Source organism: Sinohyriopsis cumingii, chromosome 4 (assembly GCF_028554795.1).
Source record: "Sinohyriopsis cumingii isolate HCF-2022 chromosome 4, ASM2855479v2, whole genome shotgun sequence".
Taxonomy (NCBI): domain Eukaryota; kingdom Metazoa; phylum Mollusca; class Bivalvia; order Unionida; family Unionidae; genus Sinohyriopsis; species Sinohyriopsis cumingii.
Window position 1 is genome coordinate 26436648 of NC_142964.1, and position 23746 is coordinate 26460393.

Here is a 23746-nt window from a genome sequence, read left to right on the forward strand (position 1 = left end):
TTATACATGGCAAGATGGGCAGATCTTTCACTAAGATCCTTGTCATTATGTGGTTGGGTAGTCTTATACATGGCAAGATGGGCAGATCTATCACTAAGATCCTTGTCATTATGTGGTTGGGTAGTCTTATACATGGCATGATGGGCAGATCTATCACTAAGATCCTTGTCATTATGTGGTTGGGTAGTCTTATACATGGCAAGATGGGCAGATCTCTCACTAAGATCCTTGTCATTATGTGGTTGGGTAGTGTTATACATGGCAAGATGGGCAGATCTATCACTAAGATCCTTGTCATTATGTGGTTGGGTAGTCTTATACATGGCATGATGGGCAGATCTATCACTAAGATCCTTGTCATTATGTGGTTGGGTAGTCTTATACATGGCAAGATGGGCAGATCTATCACTAAGATCCTTGTCATTATGTGGTTGGGTAGTCTTATACATGGCAAGATGGGCAGATCTCTCACTAAGATCCTTGTCATTATGTGGTTGGGTAGTCTCATACATGGCAAGATGGGCAGATCTATCACTAAGATCCTTGTCATTATGTGGTTGGGTAGTGTTATACATGGCAAGATGGGCAGATCTCTCACTAAGATCCTTGTCATTATGTGGTTGGGTAGTCTTATACATGGCAAGATGGGCAGATCTATCACTAAGATCCTTGTCATTATGTGGTTGGGTAGTCTTATACATGGCAAGATGGGCAGATCTATCACTAAGATCCTTGTCATTATGTGGTTGGGTAGTCTTATACATGGCAAGATGGGCAGATCTATCACTAAAATCCTTGTCATTATGTGGTTGGGTAGTCTTATACATGGCAAGATGGGCAGATCAATCACTAAAATCCTTGTCATTATGTGGTTTGGTAGTCTTATACATGGCAAGATGGGCAGATCTCTTACTAAGATCCTTGTCATTATGTGGTTGGGTGGTCTTATACATGGCAAGATGGGCAGATCTCTCACTAAGATCCTTGTCATTATGTGGTTGGGTAGTCTTATACATGGCAAGATGGGCAGATCTATCACTAAGATCCTTGTCATTATGTGGTTGGGTAGTGTTATACATGGCAAGATGGGCAGATCTATCACTAAGATCCTTGTCATTATGTGGTTGGGTAGTCTTATACATGGCAAGATGGGCAGATCTATCACTAAGATCCTTGTGATTATGTGGTTGGGTAGTCTTATACATGGCAAGATGGGCAGATCTATCACTAAAATCCTTGTCATTATGTGGTTGGGTGGTCTTATACATGACAAGATGGGCAGATCTCTCACTAAGATCCTTGTCATTATGTGGTTGGGTAGTCTTATACATGGCAAGATGGGCAGATCTATCACTAAAATCCTTGTCATTATGTGGTTGGGTAGTCTTATACATGGCAAGATGGTCAGATCTGTCACTAAGATCCTTGTCATTATGTGGTTGGGTAGTGTTATACATGGCAAGATGGGCAGATCTATCACTAAGATCCTTGTCATTATGTGGTTGGGTAGTCTTATACATGGCAAGATGGTCAGATCTCTCACTAAGATCCTTGTCATTATGTGGTTGGGTAGTCTCATACATGGCAAGATGGGCAGATCTATCACTAAGATCCTTGTCATTATGTGGTTGGGTAGTGTTATACATGGCAAGATGGGCAGATCTATCACTAAGATCCTTGTCATTATGTGGTTGGGTAGTCTTATACATGGCAAGATGGGCAGATCTCTCACTAAGATCCTTGTCATTATGTGGTTGGGTAGTGTTATACATGGCAAGATGGGCAGATCTATCACTAAGATCCTTGTCATTATGTGGTTGGGTAGTCTTATACATGGCAAGATGGGCAGATCTATCACTAAGATCCTTGTCATTATGTGGTTGGGTAGTCTTATACATGGCAAGATGGGCAGATCTATCACTAAGATCCTTGTCATTATGTGGTTGGGTGGTCTTATACATGGCAAGATGGGCAGATCTATCACTAAAATCCTTGTCATTATGTGGTTGGGTGGTCTTATACATGGCAAGATGGGCAGATCAATCACTAAAATCCTTGTCATTATGTGGTTTGGTAGTCTTATACATGGCAAGATGGGCAGATCTCTCACTAAGATCCTTGTCATTATGTGGTTGGGTGGTCTTATACATGGCAAGATGGGCAGATCTCTCACTAAGATCCTTGTCATTATGTGGTTGGGTAGTCTTATACATGGCAAGATGGGCAGATCTATCACTAAGATCCTTGTCATTATGTGGTTGGGTAGTCTCATACATGGCAAGATGGGCAGATCTATCACTAAGATCCTTGTGATTATGTGGTTGGGTAGTCTTATACATGGCAAGATGGGCAGATCTATCACTAAAATCCTTGTCATTATGTGGTTGGGTGGTCTTATACATGACAAGATGGGCAGATCTATCACTAAGATCCTTGTCATTATGTGGTTGGGTAGTCTTATACATGGCAAGATGGGCAGATCTATCACTAAAATCCTTGTCATTATGTGGTTGGGTAGTCTTATACATGGCAAGATGGGCAGATCTCTCACTAAGATCCTTGTCATTATGTGGTTGGGTGGTCTTATACATGGCAAGATGGGCAGATCAATCACTAAAATCCTTGTCATTATGTGGTTGGGTAGTCTTATACATGGCAAGATGGGCAGATCTCTCACTAAGATCCTTGTCATTATGTGGTTTGGTAGTCTTATACATGGCAAGATGGGCAGATCTATCACTAAGATCCTTGTAATTATGTGGTTTGGTAGTCTTATACATGGCAAGATGGGCAGATCTATCACTAAGATCTAAATAATTGAAATGGTATGTAGCTGTAGGCATGTTAGGACCAGCAAATCTGCCATTAAGATATCCATGATTGTAGAGAGATGAAGAAGCCATAAACCTGGCAAGATGGTCAGATTTCTCACTAAGATCCCCATATTTTGTAATTGTACATAGTCTTTGGCATGTTAAGTTGGAAAATCTTTCATTAAGATCTCTCTAAATGTTGAAAGGTATAGGCCTGGAAACATGGACTGATCTTTCAGTAAAATGCCCTGATTAAAATTTGTGTCACTCTCACCCTCTTTCTTTGCCTAAGTTGGTTGACTTTTGCTGTATTGTAGTCTATACACTCTTGGGGTTATATAGCACACACTGCATGATGCTGATGAAGTAGGTGTTGTACACGCAAGGCATGATGTATGCATGTCTTCATGCGTATATTACCCTTCATCAATGGGTTTCATTGCAACAACAAAACACAACAAAATAGTAGAAATTAATGATGTTGCATGATAATAAATTGCTGAAACAGTACCTGTTACTAATTGGGTGAGTGAGCAATAGGCATTGTGTGTGAAATCATAAATAGAAACTGCATCGATGATAACATGTTGAACCATGTTGTTTAAAAATTGTAAAGTCTGCAAAAGTGTAAAAAAAACACAAAATATTTGCAAAATTGAAAAAATAATATTTACCACATGTTTAGGAATGAATATTAATCCAAATAAATTGATAATTTTTATGGATGATTCAAATTTAGCACAAATTTGGCTTTAGAGGAGTTTTTATGTGGAAATGAAGCTTAGAAACTAGCAGCATGTGGTGGTAGCAAGTTGGGTAATGGGCAAGAGTTTTTTCCCATTGTCTATAGGAAATAGACAGGAAAGATAAACATTTTGTCTTTTTAGTGGAGCTGAATTCAAGAGGTAGCAGGCTTATATCCCTAACTTTTCTGTGATCTGGGAATGTATTTGAAGGAGAAATGATCTAAAAGTTGTGTATACAAATTTTAAATTAAGCAACTAGTATACAATTATTAAACAGTACATATTTTTATATCTTTGGCGTTCCTTGCGTCTCAGCCTGTGCTACATGAGGTTAGTTGTGATAAGATGGCAGGAAGCATGCAGAGTTCATGAAGTGGAGTTATCAGTAGGACTGAATGACAGAATTGTCAGGGCTTTGATTACCATTACTCAGATTAGAAGAAACTTTTCAATAACTTTTTTTTAAAAAAAACTGCTGAACAGAATTTGACCAAAGTTGACATAAAGCATTCTGAAATGAAGGTCTTTCAGATTTTTTAAAATGATTTGACTCCACCAAACATGACTACCAGTACTGAAATCAATAAAAACTTTAAATGACTTCTCCAAAACCAGTGAGTACTCAACAAAGTTACCAAATTTGATGGATATCATCATGGTGTGAAGTTCTTTTAAATTTATTCATCAAGGATGGCCATTGTCACTAAAATTAGAAAAACCTTCCAATGAAATTTGTCTCAAAAATCAGTTTTCAGTTTTGACCAAATTTTACAGAAAGCATACTGGTACAAATGCTTTCAGTTTTGACCACATTTTACAGAAATCATACTGGTACAAATGCTTTCAGTTTTGACCAAATTTTACAGAAATCATACTGGTACAAATGCTTTCAGTTTTGACCAAATTTTACAGAAAGCGTACTGGTACAAATGCTTTCAGTTTTGACCAAATTTTACAGAAAGCATACTGGTACAAATGATTAAGATCTGCCATCAAATATGGCTTCTATTCCTGAAAGTAGAAAAACCTCAAGTCACATCTCAAAAGCCACTAAACAGAACTTGACCCAATTTTACAGGTAGCATCCTGGCATGGAGTTATTTCAGGTTTATTTGACATCAAGAAATATAACAAAACTTTATATGACTTCTTCTCAGAATGCTTTCAGCAGGAATTGGCCAAATTGACAGATAGCATTCTAATAAGAAGGTCATTTAAATTTGTTCAGATGATGCTGAGCCATCATCAGGTATGCTGCCACCCCTATACAAAAATAGAAATACCTTTAAACAGCATTCAACTGAATTTGACCAAATTTGGCAGATCATACATTGGCATGAAGTTTTTTTAAATTGATTGAGATGACGCTGATCCCTTATCAAATATGGTCATTGTTACCGAAAATAGAAAAACCTTTAAATCAAATTTCTTCAGAGGTCACTCAACAGAATATGACCAAATTTGACAGAAAAACATCATGGCATTCAATTTTGTAAAAATGATATGGATCAGTCATCATATGTGGCCACCATTGCTAAAAATAGAAAAACCTAAAATGATTCCCAAATAACAACATTCAACAGAAAGCAAAAAAAAAGAATCCGGCATGAAGGTCTTTCAAGGCTGATTTGCCATCTTTTACTAGAAGTATGTAAAGCGTAAAGCAATTTCATAGAATACTTGATCCTTTTGATTACCCAATTGAACTTTTTTGCTTGATAAGTTTTATTTTTTCTCACTTAAGTATCAAGATTTGTTTTGTCCAGTTTTAAGAATCCCTTCCAGAATACTTTTGGAAGTGGGTCCCTGCTTCCAAGGCAATGCATCTGGTCTTAGGGTAAAACAGTTGGTTTTTGGTTTCCTAGACAGTGGACCTCTAGACTTTGTATAAATTTGACTCAGGACTGGCATTTTTATTATGCCCACCAAAACGAAGAGTGTATTGTTTATGATGTTTCATATCTATCTGTCTGCTACCAGTTTTGTTTCTGCCCAGTAACTCAAGTTATCCACAATCAACATTTACTTCACTTTTTGGATGGCTTGCACTTAGGGTAAGAAAAAACCATATCATTTTCATGGTCAAAAGGTTCAAGGTAAACGTCACTGTGACTGACTGACAGAAGATAAATGGTTCAGCACAATAAATGAGATTTTCACCACCTATGGCTAAACAGACTTTGCAGATATCTTGCACTTTGGCTAAGGAAGAAGCCTATTGATTTGGCATGAAATGAGCAAAGGTCAAAGTTAATGAATGACAGAATAAAAATGGTTTCTGTAAAGTAATATTAGCTGTATATCACATACTTGGACCCAGCTTTTTGGATGGAAGGTAATGGAGAAGCCTATCAGTTTTTTGGGGGGTCAAAGGTCAAGGTTACTTTGTCTGAAAGCAGAAAATTATCTCCAGACAATCACATTAGTTCCATATTCAAATCTGGACCAAACTTTCTACATGGACCAAATTTTCTGGATTTACCAAACTTCCTGGATGGCTTAAACTTTGGACGAGAAAGAAGCCTATCCCTTTTGGGGTGAAAAGGTTAAAGGATATGGTTGCTGTGACTGAGTTAAAGAATGGCTTCTGCACAAATGTGTCAGTTGTCAGCACAGAGCACTATTAAAAATGGGGCAGACATATAGCATGTTGTTTGCAGTACTCTTTTTTTAAAAAATCCCATAGAGAGCTCTGCTTTTTAAGGATTTCTCTGATGACAGACAGAAGGCTTAGAATTGATCATCCTGCAGATTATAGTCAAGAGGCATACTAGCCTCCACAGTGGCAAATTTTAATGGATTTTTATAAGATTCAACTTGATTCTAGTCTGGATTCTTGTATATCTGACTGGATATGTTTAATTTATCTTAGTAATATAGATATCAGTCTGCATTCTTGTATATCTGACTGGTCATGTTTAATTTATCATAGTAATATAAATATCAGTCTGCATTCTTGTATATCTGACTGGTCATGTGTAATTTATCTTACTAATATAAATATCAGTCTGGTTTCTTGTGTATCTGACTGGTCATGTTTAATTTATCATATAAATATCAGTCTGCATTCTTGTATATCTGACTGGTCATGTTTAATTTATGTTAGTAATATAAATATCAGTCTGCTTTCTTGTATACCTGACTGGTCATATTTACTTCTCCCCAACAGATCCCTATACCAACAGCTTGTTAAAGAGAACAGCCATGAGAGATTTGAGGAAAGGCGAGTCACTCTTCTGAAGTCTCAAATCATCCAGCTGGAAAGACAGGTGAATCATTTAAATGATTTATCCTTAACAGGACAAGTTGAAAGCTTGAACTTCTAAAAATTTTAATTAAAAGTGATGTCATGTGATGATCTTGAAGGAAAGGTTTATGATGAAGTGTATCACAGATGATTTGATTTGGTGGTTTTAAAGGAAAGGTTTAGGGCAAGGTGTATAAAAGGTGATGTCATGTGATGCTCTTGGAGGAGGGCTAATGGGTGAGGTGTATCACAAGTGATTTTATGTGATGGTCTTGCTGGAAAAGTTTGGAATGAGGTGTATTACAGGTGATGTCCTGTGATGGTCATAGAAAAGTTTGGAATGAGGTGTGTTACAGGTGATGTCCTGTGATGTTCATAGAGAAGTTTGGGATGAGGTGTATTACAGGTGATGTCCTGTGATGGTCATAGAGAAGTTTGAGATGACGTGTGTTACAGGTGATGTCCTATGATGGTCATAGAGAAGTTTGGGATGACATGTGTTACTGGTGATTTCTTTTCATGGTCATAGAGGAGAAGTTTGGATTTACGTGTAACATGGTTGATGTCATATGACAGACCTACAAACACTTACAATTTGACCATAAGTCTTAATGAAATGACCTGTAATTATGGATTTATCGAATAGTAGAAAAAAATATGAAAATTTTGTCATTGCAAATCAAGTCTGGATAACTGGCCTGTGTTTGATCCAAGTGTGCAGGTTTCATATTAGATTCAGTGGAGTTCATCCTGAAACCAATCCAACTTTCCAAGAGTACCTCAGATGCTTTAAACTGCTAATATTTTTCAATCATAATGCCTGCTGTTGCTTAAATAGCATTTTCTACAAATTGCACCCAGTGAACCAAGTACATTGTAGATGAAAGAGACTTTAAGTGTTTGAAATATTAAACAGTCAGCACATACGTTTAAAAAGGTAAGTTCAGATTCAGGGGTGGGAAAGCAGGAATGGTACCGTTATGTTTATTGGTCATCATGTGGTAATTTCAGTATCTCCTGTGGGGGTTGAGATGATGGCTGTCTCCATGTGAAATTAAAAATAAACCCCAAGATTATGTCAGGTTGGGAGAATGAGCAAGACAACTTTGAGCGCCATGGAATTTGAAATTGCAATTTCTGAAACTGTACAGTAGGTAATTAAGGTCTATGTATGCTTCACAAACTTCTAGTTGGACATTTTTGTTTCTTTGCTGCTTCATTCTCACACTCCTGACCTGTTCAAATGCATGTTTTCCAAGTTGACAATATCAGTACATCATGATGTGTTAGATGTTACAGAAAATTTGTAAAACTTATGGAGAAGTGTATACTGCCTTGCTGAGAAATTCTTAGTATTGGCAGGTCTTATGTGATGTTCTTGGATAAAAGACTTGTTAGCATTGGCAGGTCTGATGTTAATGTTCTTGGAAGAAAGTCTTAGTATTGGCAGGTCTGATGTGATGTTCTTGGAGGAAAGTCTTAGTATTGGCAGGTTTGATGTGATGTTCTTGGAGGAAAGACTTAGTATTGGCAGGTCTGATGTGATGTTCTTGGAGGAATTCTTGTTAGTTTTGGCAGGTTAGATGTGATGTTCTTGGAGGAAAGACTTGTTAGTTTTGGCAGGTCTGATGTGATGTTCTTGGAGGAAAGTATTGGCAGGTCTGATGTGATGTTCTTGGAGGAAAGACTTATTAGTATTGGCAGGTCTGATGTGATGTTCTTGGAGGACAGACTTGTTAGTTTTGGCAGGTCTGATGTGATGTTCTTGGAGGAAATTATTAGTATTGTCAGGTCTGATGTGATTTTTTGTTCTTGGAGGAAATTCTTAGTTTGGGCAGGTCTGATGTGATGTTCTTGGAGGAAATTCTTGTTAGTGTTGGCAGGTCTGATGTGATGTTCTTGGAGGAAAGACTTGTTAGTATTGGCAGGTCTGATGTGGTGTTCTTGGAGGAAAGACTTGTTAGTATTGGCAGGTCTGATGTGATGTTCTTGGAGGAATTCTTGTTAGTTTTGGCAGGTCTGATGTGATGTTCTTGGAGGAAAGACTTGTTAGTATTGGCAGGTCTGATGTGGTGTTGTTGGAGGAAAGTATTGGCAGGTCTGATGTGATGTTCTCGGAGGAAAGTATTGGCAGGTCTGATGTGATGTTCTTGGAGGAAAGTATTGGCAGGTCTGATGTGATGTTCTCGGAGGAAAGTATTGGCAGGTCTGATGTGATGTTCTTGGAAGAAATTATTAGTATTGGCCGGTCTGATGTGATTTTTTTGAGAAAAGTCTTTTTAGTATTGGCAGGTCTGATGTGATGTTCTTGGAGGAAAAATTTGATTGAGGCACATTATAGGTAATTTCGTGTAATGGTTTTATAGGAAAGGTTTTGATTCAGGTGCATTACAGTTGATGTCGGGGTTAGGCGTATCACTAAGTTGAAGTAAAAAATCTTGCATCTGGAAAGACACATCGTAATAACATATCATAAAAGTAACATGCTTCTTCATTGGTCTAATGTAGCACACTTTCTCGCAGGTTGAATGTAACATGCTGTCTCATATATTGAATGTAATATATATTCACATTGATCAAATCTTACAAAATTTGCAGCAGTAAAATCCATGATTTAAGTCATATAACATTTGCAGCAGTAAAATCCATAATTTACTTGTAAAAACTTTTATCCCATTGTGATATTATGACTTTCACTGTTATGTACTGCTGCAGAAAATTAAAGTTTGGCCATTTTTCAACCAAACTTTCCAAAATTGTTAGAATTGGATAAAAGTTCTGTGTTTGAAGATCTTTGGACATTACAGATGATGGTAAGATTTTGTATGGCTCGGTGGTTTGTGCACAGGACATGCAGTTGAAAGATGCAGGTTTGAAACCTACCATTGAACCAACTTGGGATGGCTACTGTTGTGTGCCCATGGTCAATGCCCATTCTTCCAACTAACTGCCTTATTCTACTGTTATAAGCAGCCATTACTGGCCCAGCTGATGCATTGTCTGTTAAACTCGATACACTAGTGACAGTACAACTACTGCAGACACCCTCCTACCCTTATTTTTAAACTCAATACACTAGTGACAGTACAACTACTGCTGACACCCTCCTACCCTTATTATTAAATTCAATACACTTGTGACAGTATAACTACTGCTGACACCCTCCAACCCCTATTATTAAACTTGATACACTAGTGACAGTATAACTACTGCTGACACCCTCCAACCCTTATTGCAATTGTATTATATGTGAACTTGAACTGCTTTGTTGTAGGTTCACACATGCCAACCCCCGAGAGAGGTATAAACATCATTTATTACTAATATAAGTGGCATTAAAGCGTAATCTGAGCATAAAAAGAGCTCTCTATATTTCATGCCATAACTACAGTTAACTATGAAAAATATACATATTTATTTTATTTAATGTATAATTAAAATAATATTTTTGTCACAAATCAGCTAAATCCATGTGGATTAGTAGCTAATACAAGAGTATAGCACAGAAAAAATTATTTCTGCACAACACTCACTTTAACTAGCGTACATGTCTACAGTAACTTTTGCGAATAGTTGTAAAGTCAAAAAATGATGTTGTAGTATTCTCGACCTGCCATGGTTCATCTCTTACGATGGTCCGATGCAGTATGTTTTTAAGTTTAACAAAATCCCTTCTCTAACATTTTTCAGTCATATAACATCCAAGTGTCACATTGACACATTCTGTTTTTTTAAAATGATATCTGGCACCATTTGTTTTCAATTTTGACTGGTCCGCTACATATGTAGTATCAAAATAGAATGAATCTATGACAAGTTGTTTTACATTCAAGAATCCTGTCTGTTTTCTTGGAACTGTTTTATGTAAAATTGCCATATTTGTACACATGGTCAATTTATATTAGATTTTTTTTCAGTGTTATGTAATAACAAATATTTCCCTTATGTTTAAATATTTCAGTGAAAAATTTCATTCTGTATAGTTGTCCATTTCGTTCATTTTTACCTATCATGGTATAAGAAGTGCATGTTACAGTAACCAAGTTTTTGCGTTGCCTTTGCAGTGACAAAAATATCTGTCTTGGGCTGGGTTTCCCGCTTATAAAAAGAGTCCAGTAAACAAACATGAACAGCGGCCCTGACTTAAACAGTAATACTTGCTCCAGGGCCACAAACTTGAGACAAAAATGGCACCAGTTAAACTGGACATTTATATTGTGCTTTCTTTTATTTGAGTTGTAGCATTATTAAAATTTTATTTTGTGGAATATTTCTTAATCTGTACTAACTGTCACTGTTGACGAAACGTATTGGCCTAGTTAATTTCATCAGGATCTCAAAACAAGTGTGTTTAAGTCACGAGAAAACTTAGGCACGAACCATGGACAGGCACGAAGTTAGTATGGTCTAGCTTTAAATATCAGTGTTGATTCTTAAATAGGTCACACGAGAAAGGAGAGAAGTGTCCTCACTTGTATTATTATATAGTACATGTAAGACAAGTAAATTGTAAGCAACCAAACGAACCCCTGTGATGATGAATAAATGACACGACACGAGCCTCGAACTGTAATTGTTATTCTGTGTTTTAATCTGAACTTAAAATACATTTTTTTAAAAACAGGTACCTGGTTCATTTTATTACCTGGGTTATTATTAATGGGTGAGTACCTGGGTACCCTTTGGCATCTTTGGTTACAGAGTGGCATATTCAAAGATGGGTTACAGCCTGACTAGAGATGTTAGAATTGTAGAAAAAGTTAACTGGGTACCTAACGATATCATGATTTGTTAGCCGGGTACCCAATGAAAGGGAAACTATATTAAATGTGAACATGAACTGCCAAACTTCCAAGAGGTTTAATTGTAATTATTACTAATATGAGTGGCAAAAAGTGCAATCGGCTAAATCCATGTGGATTAGTACAAGAATAGAGACACAAAACAAAATGATGAATTATTTATACATGACATTCACTTTAATTAGTCTAAATCACATATTCAACTTTCTTTCAAAGGTTATAATGTCAAGTCCACAAATTCTAAAGTGCTATTGATTTATCCTTTTCCTGATGCAACATATTCTTCAGTTTAACAAAATCCATCTCCTCTAACATGATTCCGTCATATAACATCCACGAGTTGCATTGATAAAGCCAGTTTCACTTGAAAATATGGTTTTTAAGTATAGACTGGTCTGCTACATAATTGTGTATCAAACCAGAATTAATCTTTGACACATAGTTCCAGATTCAAGAAAAAAATTTTTTTCTTCCAAACATGTCATGTACAGTTACTATAAAAAGAAAATAAGGAAACTGTACAAATGGTCACACACATCGACAATATCAAGATCAGTAGATGGCGGTGGATCACTGTCATGTGAAATGAGCCTCGAACTGTACTTGCTTTTCTGTGTCTCCTTTGCTCCTGATGTTGCTAGATATAATGTTCGGTCTGAACTCAGAAACATAGGGGATTGTTTTATTTGGTGGTTTTTGTTTTTTTCATAGACTAAATGGGTACCCTATAGCTAATTTAATTAGCCAGGTAATTATGAGTGGGCATGTACCTGGGTACCTGTTGATACCATTATGCCTGACATACTCAAAGATGGGTTACAGCTAGACATATTCAAAGATGGATTACAGTTTGACATACTGAAAGATGGGTTACTTTGTAACATATTCAAAAATGGGTTACTTTGTAACATATTCAAAGATGGGTTACAGCATAACAAACTCAAAGATGGGTTACAACGTGACATACTCAAAGATGGGTTACAGCATGACAACTCAAAGATGGGTTACTCAAAGATGGGTTACAGCATGACAAACTCAAAGATGGGTTACAGCATGACATACTCAAAGATGGGTTACAGCATTACATACTCAGATGGGTTACAGCTAGACATACTCAAAGGTGGGTTACAGCATGACATACTCAGATGGGTTACAGCATGACAAACTCAAAGATGGGTTACTTTGTGACATACTCAAAGTTGGGTTAAAAAGTGACATATTCAAAGATGGGTTATAGCCTGATGTACTCAAAGATGGATTAAGGCATGACATACTCAAAGCTGGGGTTACAGCTAGACATGCTCAGAGATGGGTTACAGCATGACATACTCAAAGATGGGTTACAGCATGGCATATTGAAAGATGGGTTACTATGTGACATACTCAAAAAATGAGTTACAGTGTGACATACTCAAAGAAATGTGACAGCCTGACGTACTCAAAGCTGGGTTACTTTGTGACATACTCAAAGCTGGGATACAGCTAGACATGCTCAGAGATGGGTTACAGCATGACATACTCCAAGATAGGTTGATAGCATGACATACTCAAAGATGGGTTACAGCTAGATTTACTTAAAGATGAGTTACAGCTAGACTTACTCAAAGACAGGTTACAGCTAGATTTGTTTTTTATAAACTTGGTATTCTTACATAAAAGGTCAACAAAGGACAAAAGGAATTATGCACTAATGGTCTGTATTCTTTCCTTCTATTTTACCATGATTTATGATAATCTTTTTCTTCTGTCAGTTTTACAAAGTGTGATACCCCAAGGTCTTCACTGCTGGTAATAGTGTCAAATGCAAGTGCAGTGGTTATGTTTTGTGACTGTGTGTATTGAATGTCTCAGGTTTAGACATTACATGTGTGACTGTGTGTATTGAATGTCTTAGGTTTAGACATTATATGTGTGTATATTGAATGTCTCAGCTTTAGACATTACATGTGTGGCTGTGTGTATTGAATGTCTCAGGTTTAGACGTTGCATGTGTGACTGTGTATTGAATGTCTCAGCTTTAGACATTACATGTGTGACTGTGTATTGAATGTCTCAGGTTTAGACATTATGTGTGTGACTGTGTATTGAATGTCTCAGGTTTAGACATTGCATGTGTGACTGTATTGAATGTCTCAGCTTTAGACATTACATGTGTGACTGTGTGTATCAAATGTCTCAGGTTTAGACATAACATGGGGTGGCCGAGTGGTCTAAAGCGCTCTCCGTTACGGATCACTGCCATCTCACCTCTGTCTGCGTGGATTCGAGTCTCTGATTCAGCCAATCTGGGCATGTGAGAAAGCTTGCCAGTAGCTTCTCGTGGGTCGGTGGTTCTTTCCAGGGTTTTCCCTGGTTCTTCCTCCACCACCATTAATACTGGCCACCATGTATGGCCTATCGTGTGCTGAAAAATGGTGTTAAACCCTACAACAACAACAGCAAGACATTACATGTGTGACTGTGTGTATCAAATGTCTCAGCTTTAGACATTACATGTGTGACTGTGTATTGAATGGCTCAGGTTTAGACATTACATGTGTGGCTGTGTGTATTGAATGGCTCAGGTTTAGACATTACATGTATGACTGTGTGTATTAAATGTTTCAGGTTTAGACATTACATGTATGATTGTGTATTGAATGTCTCAGCTTTAGACATTACATGTGTGACTGTGTGTATTGAATAGCTCAGGTTTAGACATTACATGTATGAATGTGTGTATCGAATGTCTCAGGTTTAGACATTGCATGTTCATGACACTTAAGTCCTCCACTAGAATTTTGCTACTGTGTATTGTTTTATAAAGTAACAATTTCCATGGAGTTTGGAAATGCTACTAAGTGCTACTTTAAGATCAAATGCATGATGTAAGAGTATGGTTCACCTATGATGATGGTAGGGTTCCTGCTCAGTGACATATCTATAAATATAAGTAGAGGTGAAGTAATTTCAATCAAAACCATGAAGACAGTAAGGTACCTGCTGAGTGACATATCTATAAATATAAGTATAGGTGAAGTAATTTCAATCAAAACCATGAAGACAGTAAGGTACCTGCTGAGTGACATATCTATAAATATAAGTATAGGTGAAGTAATTTCAATCCAAACCATGAAGACAGTAAGGTACCTGCTGAGTGACATATCTATAAATATAAGTAGAGGTGAAGTAATTTCAATCCAAACCATGAAGACAGTAAGGTACCTGCTGAGTGACATATCTATAAATATAAGTATAGGTGAAGTAATTTCAATCAAAACCATGAAGACAGTAGGGTACCTGCTGAGTGACATATCTATAAATATAAGTATAGGTGAAGTAATTTCAATCCAAAACATGAAGACAGTAGGGTGCCTGCTGAGTCATATTATTAGTCTTGAACTAAGTAACAGAAAAGAATGAAAACCAAGAAGTTTTGTCATATTCAACAAATAATTTATTTCCCAAGAATACAAAATGAAAGTTTAAAATTAACTTACAGTATTGTAAATTAAATCCCAAATAGTCCTAGGAGTTTTATCACAAGTCCAGTGTATAAAGTTCTAACTAATTCCAGAAGTAATCAAAATAAGTTTAAATATTGCATGTGCTGATATACTGGTACCTGTGGTCTTGAACTTGGAATATGCCAATAGCCTGTATTGTGGCAATGTGCTAAGTCTTTTGATTTATCACAAAAATATAGTCCACACATGTTCTTGTCTAAATTCACTATAATTCCAAATTAATGTTTCTCTCTCAGTTATCATGTGCTTTGACATAGGCAGTGATGGTTAGCTTGTCTTTTGCAGTCTGCTAATTTCTTACACAGCCCATGTTGATAATTTATCCTACTAATTTTTTACACAGCCCATGTTGATACTTTATCCTACTAATTTCTTACACAGCCCATGTTGATAATTTATCCTACTAATTTTTTACACAGCCCATGTTGATACTTTATCCTACTAATTTCTTACACAGCCCATGTTGATACTTTATCCTACTAATTTCTTACACAGCTCATGTTGATAATTTATCCTGCTAATTTCTTACACAGTCCATGTTGATACTTTATCCTACTAATTTCTTACACAGTCCATGTTGATGATACTGTATCCTACTAATTTCTTACACAATCCATTTTGATACTTTATCCTACTAATTTCTTACACAGCCCATGTTGATACTTTATCCTACTAATTTCTTACACAGTCCATGTTGATACTCTATCCTACTAATTTCTTACACAGTCCATTTTGATATTTTATCCTACTAATTTCTTACACAGCCCATGTTGATGGAATTTAAATTGTATGGGTCAGTGAGTTTACAATGTATAGGTCATGGAATTTAAATTGTGTGGGTCAAGGAATTTGCTGTGATGATAAAACTAGCTGATATCAAGTTTTGCCGTGCATTAGTACAAAGCCATTTTGTATCCTAAGTCTTTTTGAAAATGACTTAATTGTTTGTTCAGATTTCCCTATTTCCATGAAACTAAATGCTCTACTCCAAAACTTGGTTGACCCATGGAACTAATTCCCTGGTATCTGGCCCAAGTAGAACTTACATTATGCAGCTCTTTCTCATTATAACGCTGTCCATGGCAGTCAGAAAATATAGTGCTTTATAGTGAGACTGCTTTCTTACAATGAGGGGCATGATAGAGGGGGAGTACTGTACAAATGCCTCTAGGTCATTTCACACATGTTGTAATATACATGGGGTGTACGGGAGTGTATTGGAGGGGTAGCACCTCTGGTGGGGGAACAGTCATGCCTTCTTTGGGGTAGGTCACCCATCTTTGGTCCCCACATGCACCAATCTCTCACCTTTGGCTTCAAGAAGCTGTAACGTGTGCAGCAGCCACATCCTAGTAAATCACTTTGACTGGTGGGCTAAACCAGGTGAGGGTAGCCAATGGGTTTTAAACCTTCAGTGGGTCTGGGTTTGCCTACCTGAGCATGTGAAGACTGGATTAGGCAGACTGTGCAGACAAAACCAATAGCTAGTTCAATGAGCAGAAAGGCAATTCTCAGCAATGCGCTGTGGAGTGCAAAGAGCAGGATGAGGCATGTAGGTAGTCCTGGTCATCCACTGCATCCTATTCCATCTCCAGCTGGATCCAGATGGTCTTGGATGAGAGAGTGAGGTTGATGACGTGCAAATCTTCCTCACTTTAAACCAAGTCATTGCGCAAGTCACTCAGCCATCTTTCTCCCCAAAGTCCTGTGGCGACTGATGAGCGATGAAGCGGCAGGTGTGGGTCCACTGGCAGCCATAGCTGCAAATCTGCACACAGGTGGCTCAGGTCATATGGTCATTCTTCACTGACACAGAGCAGCAGTGGAGTTAGGCAGCCCCATGAGCAACTGAGCAGCCCATTTTAGGATTTGCACTGCTCACCTCCATAGCATGAGGAAGGTCCTAGAAAAGGTGACCTAAAAACTGCCAGCTCCATCCTTCCTTAGCCAGCTAACCACGACTGGAGCGGACCCAACAACAGTGGTGGAAACTCTACAAAGAAAAAGATGAAAATCATTCCTCTCACCCATGGCGCATGGAACGTGCACACACATTTGGACAGAAGTGATGCTGACAGACTTCAGAGGAGAACTGCCTTGATTGGCAGGGAGCTAGCCAGATATAACTTCGATATTGCAGCCTTGAGTGAAACCCACCTTGCAGAATAGGGCAAACTTTGTGAAAGGGGTGCTGGCTACACCTTCTTCTGGTGCGGAAGAGGAAATGAGAGACGTGATTCTAAAATGGCTGAACATAGCCAAGCTGAAGAACTTGAACCCCAAATCGACTTTTGTCAGCAATCTAGAAAAGCATCTTCAATCCACCCCTCTGGACACACAGAATGTGGAGGCATCCTGGGCGATCCTTAGAGAGCTGGTCTACAACACCACTACAGAGATCTTAGGGCCTTCCCCCAGAAAGCACAAGGACTGGTTTGATGAGAATTGTGAAAACACCAGTCAGCTGTTGGATGAAAACATCGCCTCCACAAAGTATACCTAAATGATCCAAAGTCTACTTCAAAGAAAGATCCCTTCAATAACATCATCAGGACTGTTCAACAGAAACTGTGGCAAATGCAGGACTCCTGGCTGAGTAACGAAGCTGATGAGATCCAAAGCCACGCTGTCAAGCATGGTTTGAAGAGGTTTTCTGATGCACTGAATGAAGTTTATGGTCCATCATCATCAGGATCATCCCCTCTACTCAGGATGGGAACACACTGATCACAGACAAAGAGAAGATCCTTGAAAGTTGGACTGAGCACTTCAACTATGTCCTGAACCGCCCAACATCCATCAATGATGAAGCCATTGATTGGCTGCCCCAAGTGCCAGTCATTGAATCAGTGGATGATCCACCAACCATGTTAGAGACCCAGAAAGCAATATGTCTGCTCTCTAGTGGCAAGGCTCCTGGCTCAGACTCAATCCCAGCAGAGATATCAAGGAAGGCGGTGCAGCTCTGACTGAAAAACTCCATCAGTTGTTTCATCTCATGTGGCAGAAAGAGACGATACCACAGGAATTCAAGGATGCTACTATTATACACCTGTATAAGTGCAAAGGAAATCTTCAGGCTTGTGACAGCTACTGAGGTATCTCTTTGCTCTCCATCACAGGCCAGGAGTTTCCTCAACTGTCTCACATCACACCTTGGCAATGGACTCCTACCAGAAAGCCATTGTGGATTCTGAAAGGAGCATGGAACTATTGACATGGTGTTCCCTGCTCGGCAGTTGCAAGAGAAAAGCAAAGAGCAGAATACTGACCTTTTCTCTATCTATGTCAACCTGACCAAGGCCTTCGACACTGTTAGCAGAGAGGGCCTATGGAAGATCATGGCCAAATACAGATGCCCAAGGAAATGCATTGCCATGGTGCAGCAATTCCACGATGGTATGGAAGCTAGAGTCAGGAACAATGGTGAGACATCAGATCCCTTTCCTGTCTCTAATGGAGTGAAGCAGGGCTGTGTACTGGTGCCAACACTTTTCACACTCATTTTCTTAGCCATGCTCACTGATGCCTTCAGAGATGGTGACATGGGAATCAGCATCAAATACTGAATTCATGGCAAACTGTTCAACCTCAGGAGGCTCCAAGCAAAATCTAAGGCCACAAAAGACATCATCAGGGCTTGCAAAAGCCAGTGCAGTATTCAGCAGACTACGTGCCAAGGTCTGGAACAGAAGAGGAATTAGTCTTCAGACAAAGTTGAAGGTGTGCAGAGCAATAGTACTCACTGTGTTCTTATACGCCTGTGATACCTTGGCAGTGTACCAGCGCCATGCAGAGAAGTTGAACCATTTCCATGCTACCTCCCTCAGAAAACTACTAAACATCAAGTGGCAAGGCATGATCCCAGATACTGAGGTCCTTACCCAAGCAAGCCTTCCCAGTGTCTACACCATCTAGATGCAATCACAGATGTGATGGGCAGGCCATGTAGCTCGCATGCCAGATGACCGCCTTTATGGCAAGCTTGAACAAGGAAAACGCAACAAAGGAGGCCAGAGAAAACATTACAAGGACACCCTGAAGATGTCATTGAAGAACTTTGACATTAGCTATGACACGTGGGAGCAGACTGGCCAGGACAGTATCATGTGGCACTCTTCCATCACTAAAGATGCTGTAGCTTGCAAGGCCAACAGGACAGCCATGGCAGAATAACAGAGGTAGGCCAGGAAATACTGAGCCAATAACCCCATGTTCAGCATTGCTAACATCCCATGTCCACAATGCCACAGAACATTCATGGCACACATAAGCCTCATTGGCCACATATGCACCCACAGACCATTTGTTCCCAATAAAACACTGGATGACTAAAGTAGTCCTCATCGACTTGATGGACGAACTACTTAATATATATACACTGTACATTATTATATATATATATATATATATATATATATATATATATATATATATATATATATATAAATATAAAAGATGAGGTTCATACCTGTGTATGGGTTTTACACCTATTGTAATATACATCTCAGGTGTGAGGTGAGGTCCATACCTGTGTATGGGTTCACACCTGTTGAAATATATATCTTATGTGTAAGACAGGCCCTTACTTATGTATGATTTCAATTAAAATCATAGTTAATCAAGTCTAAATAAAAGTTTTTTACTTGGTCAAAAGTCACTCCACTCAGACATGACCAGAATATATGACTGATTCCAGAGGCATGCAGTCAATGTATCCCAGTATAAATGAATTAAATTGTCAAAATCTTGGTATGATTTTGATTGTGATCAAATCACTTCAAGAGAATTTTTTAGATGATCCACACATTTAACTGATCAGTAATTGAGTTTCTGCCCTTCTTTACTGTCTGTCACATCACTAAAAGAGCATTTATGTTTGGACTGGGTTTGAAAATAAATAGAAAATAACACTTACATTCCTTTCATAGTCAGAATTCTCAATAAATCACCCAAGATCCCTAAAGTGTAATTTAATTAGAATTAGATGTTTGTTTTCTATGCACTATGGTTTAGTGTGTTTGTTTCAGAGTAGATATCAGAGTAAATAAAGATGAATTTTGTACCATTATTAACATTACCAAATATATGAATCTTGTCTCAGTACATTCAGTGAACATTGTAAAGGTTAGTTATAAGCTGTAATTACTCTGATAAACAAAGATCTGTTTCTCATGTTAAGTTTTCCAAAATCATGTGACATGTATCATAGCAGATAGACACTGTATTCTGAGGTACTCATGTTTTTGTACTCAGATTCTGCTGATGTCAGAGGCTTTGAGCTCCAGGTCAGAGACCCTAATGGAGGTGGAAAATGCTCTCATCAGTCTGTTGGACAAGTGCAGGTCAGTAACATTATTGCCTTTGGATTGGGGACCATTCATTTTGTCACAATTTGGTCACTATTAGTAACATTGTTTGTTTCTATCAGTATGTAGCAATTTATGGAAAATACATTTTCTGTGTTCTCAGAAGAGCTACACATGCTGGCTTGCTTAACCTGAGCTACATGTACAACTAGAGCTATACATGCTGGAATGCACAACCAGAAATATGCATGCTGGCTTGCACAACCTGTTGAGATATGCAATAAATAAATAAAGACTAGTATTGCTAATTTTCATTGTATACCACTTGTCATGGATTTTGTTGTTGTCCTGAACCATGGATTTAAAGATCTAATGAAAAATTAGCCACCTATGATTACCACCCACCCACTCACCCAATTTTCTTACTGTTTGATTCCTGGAGATCAACAAAGCTATTTTATCAATCAATGTTGTTTCTGTAATCTGATTTAAAATATTTTATATGCATTTGTTTATTTGAACCCTTTAAAATATTATATTGCACTTTATATTATTTAAGTGTGTGTGTGTGTATCTATACATTATTTAAGTGTGTGTGTATTTATACATTATTTAAGTGTGTGTGTGTGTGTATATCTATACAGTATTTAAGTGTGTTTGTATCTATACAGTATTTAAGTGTGTTTGTATCTATACATTTTTTAAGTGTGTGCGTATCTATACATTATTTAAGTATGTGTGTATCTATACAGTATTTAAGTGTGTGTATCTATACATTATTTAAGTGTGAGTGTGTGTATCTATACTTTATTTAAGTGTGAGTGTGTGTATCTATACATTATTTAAGTGTGAGTGTGTGTATCTATACATTATTTAAGTGTGAGTGTGTGTATCTATACAGTATTTAAGTGTGTGTGTATCTATACAGTATCCATTAGCTGTAATTTCCACCATGCTTTAAATCAATATGTTGTGAGATAAGTAAAGATAGAGAGAAATGAGAAAAGCGTTAAGGTATTGAAACAGTATTTTTATTGAAAATGAAAGAAGGAATAATATATGATAATTGTATGTGAAATTTTACTTAATACTTATTCAGAATGGTCCCTAACTAATTAAAACACTACATACATTCACTAATTGAAACACTATGTATATGCACTAATTGAAACAATGTTTATATGCACTGATTGAAACACTGTATATACACTAATCGAAACACTACATACATACACTAATTGAAACACTATGTATATACACAAACTGAAACACTATGAATATACACTAATTTAAACACTATGTATATACACTAATTAAAACACTAGGTATATACACTAATTGAAACTATGCATATATACTAATTGAAACACTGTATATGCACTAATTTAAGCATTATGTATATACACTAATTGAAACACTTCATATGCACTGAATTAAAGACTGTATATACACTAATTGAAACACTACATACATACCCGAATTGAAACACTATGTATATACACTAATTGAAACACTATGCATATATACTAATTGAAACACTGTATATGCACTAATTTAAACACTGTATATACACTAATTTAAACACTATGTATATACACTAATTGAAAAACTATATATACTAATTAAAACACTATGTATATACATTAATTGAAACTCTGTGTATGCACTAATTGAATCACTGTATATACACTAATTAAAATACTGTGTATATACACTAATTGAAACTCTACGTATATGCATTAATTGAATCACTATGTATATACACTAATTGAAACAGTATGTATATACACTAAGTGAAGTACTGTATATACACTAATTAAAACACTATGTATATGCACTAAGTGAAATACTGTATATACACTAATTAAAACACTATGTATATACACTAATTCAAACACTATATAAACTAATTGAAACACTATATATACTAATTGAAACACTGCATATGCACTAATTTAAACATTATGTATATGCATAAATTGAAACACTGTTCATATGCACTGATTGAAACACTGTATATACACTATTTTAAACACTATGTATATACACTAATTTAAACACTGTATATGCACTAATTAAAACACTATGTATATATACTAATTGAAACACTATGCATATAAACTAACTGAAACACTATCAGAATAATAATTGAATCTGCATATATACCAATTGAAACACTATGTATATACACTAATTGAAACACTATGTATATGCACTAATTGAAACACTATATATATATACACTAAATGAAACACTATCAGTATAATAAATGAATCAGCGTATATATTACTTGAAACACTTTGTATATGCACTAACTGAAACACTGTATATACAGTAATTAAAACACCACATATATATGCTAATTTAAACACTATGTATATGCACTAATTGAAGCACTATGTATATACACTAATTAAAGCACTGTATATACACTAATTAAAACACTATGTATATACACTAATTGAAACACTGTATATGCATTAATTAAAACACTATATACACCAATTAAAACACTATATACACTAATTGAAACTTATGTATATGCACTAATTGAAACACTATGTACACTAATTGAAACACTGTATATACACTAATTAAAACATTATGTATATACACTAATTGAAACACTATGTACATACACTAATTGAAACACTATGTATTCACACTAATTGAAACACAATGTATATGCACTAATTGAAACACTGTGTATACACTAATTGAAACAATGTATATGCACTAATTGAAACACTATATACACTAATTAAAACACTGTATATACACTAATTAAAACACTATGTATATGCACTAATTGAAACACTTCATGCATACACTAATTGAAACACTATGTATATACACTAATTAAAACACTGTATATACACTAATTAAAACACTATGTTCATACAGTAATTGAAACATTATGTATATGCAGTAATTGAAACACTATGTATATACACTAATTAAAACACTATGTATATGCACTAATTAAAACACTATGTATATACACTAATTAAAACACTATGTATGTACACTAATTAAAACTCTATGTACATACGCTAATTGAAACACTGTATATACACTAATTAAAACACTATATGCACTAATTAAAACACTATGTATATACACTAATTAAAACACTATGTTCATACACTAATTGAAACACTATGTATATACACTAATTAAAACACTATGTATATACACTAATTAAAACACTATGTATATACAGTAATTGAAACACTATGGATATACAGTAATTGAAACTATGTATATGCACTAATTAAAACACTATGTATATGCTCTAATTAAGACACTACGTATATACACTA

The 23746-nt window shown here is 36.5% G+C and overlaps 1 protein-coding gene across 1 annotated transcript in view; it reads left to right on the forward strand.

Moving 5' to 3' along the window:
- Window positions 1-23746, forward strand: part of LOC149800843 (uncharacterized) — a 103239-nt gene that overhangs the window by 15808 nt on the left and 63685 nt on the right. Inside the window, exons 4-5 of the mRNA XM_089954855.1 lie at window positions 6729-6828; window positions 20371-20459. Coding sequence (XP_089810981.1) covers window positions 6729-6828; window positions 20371-20459 — 189 coding nt within the window. The remainder of the gene's footprint in view (window positions 1-6728; window positions 6829-20370; window positions 20460-23746) is intronic.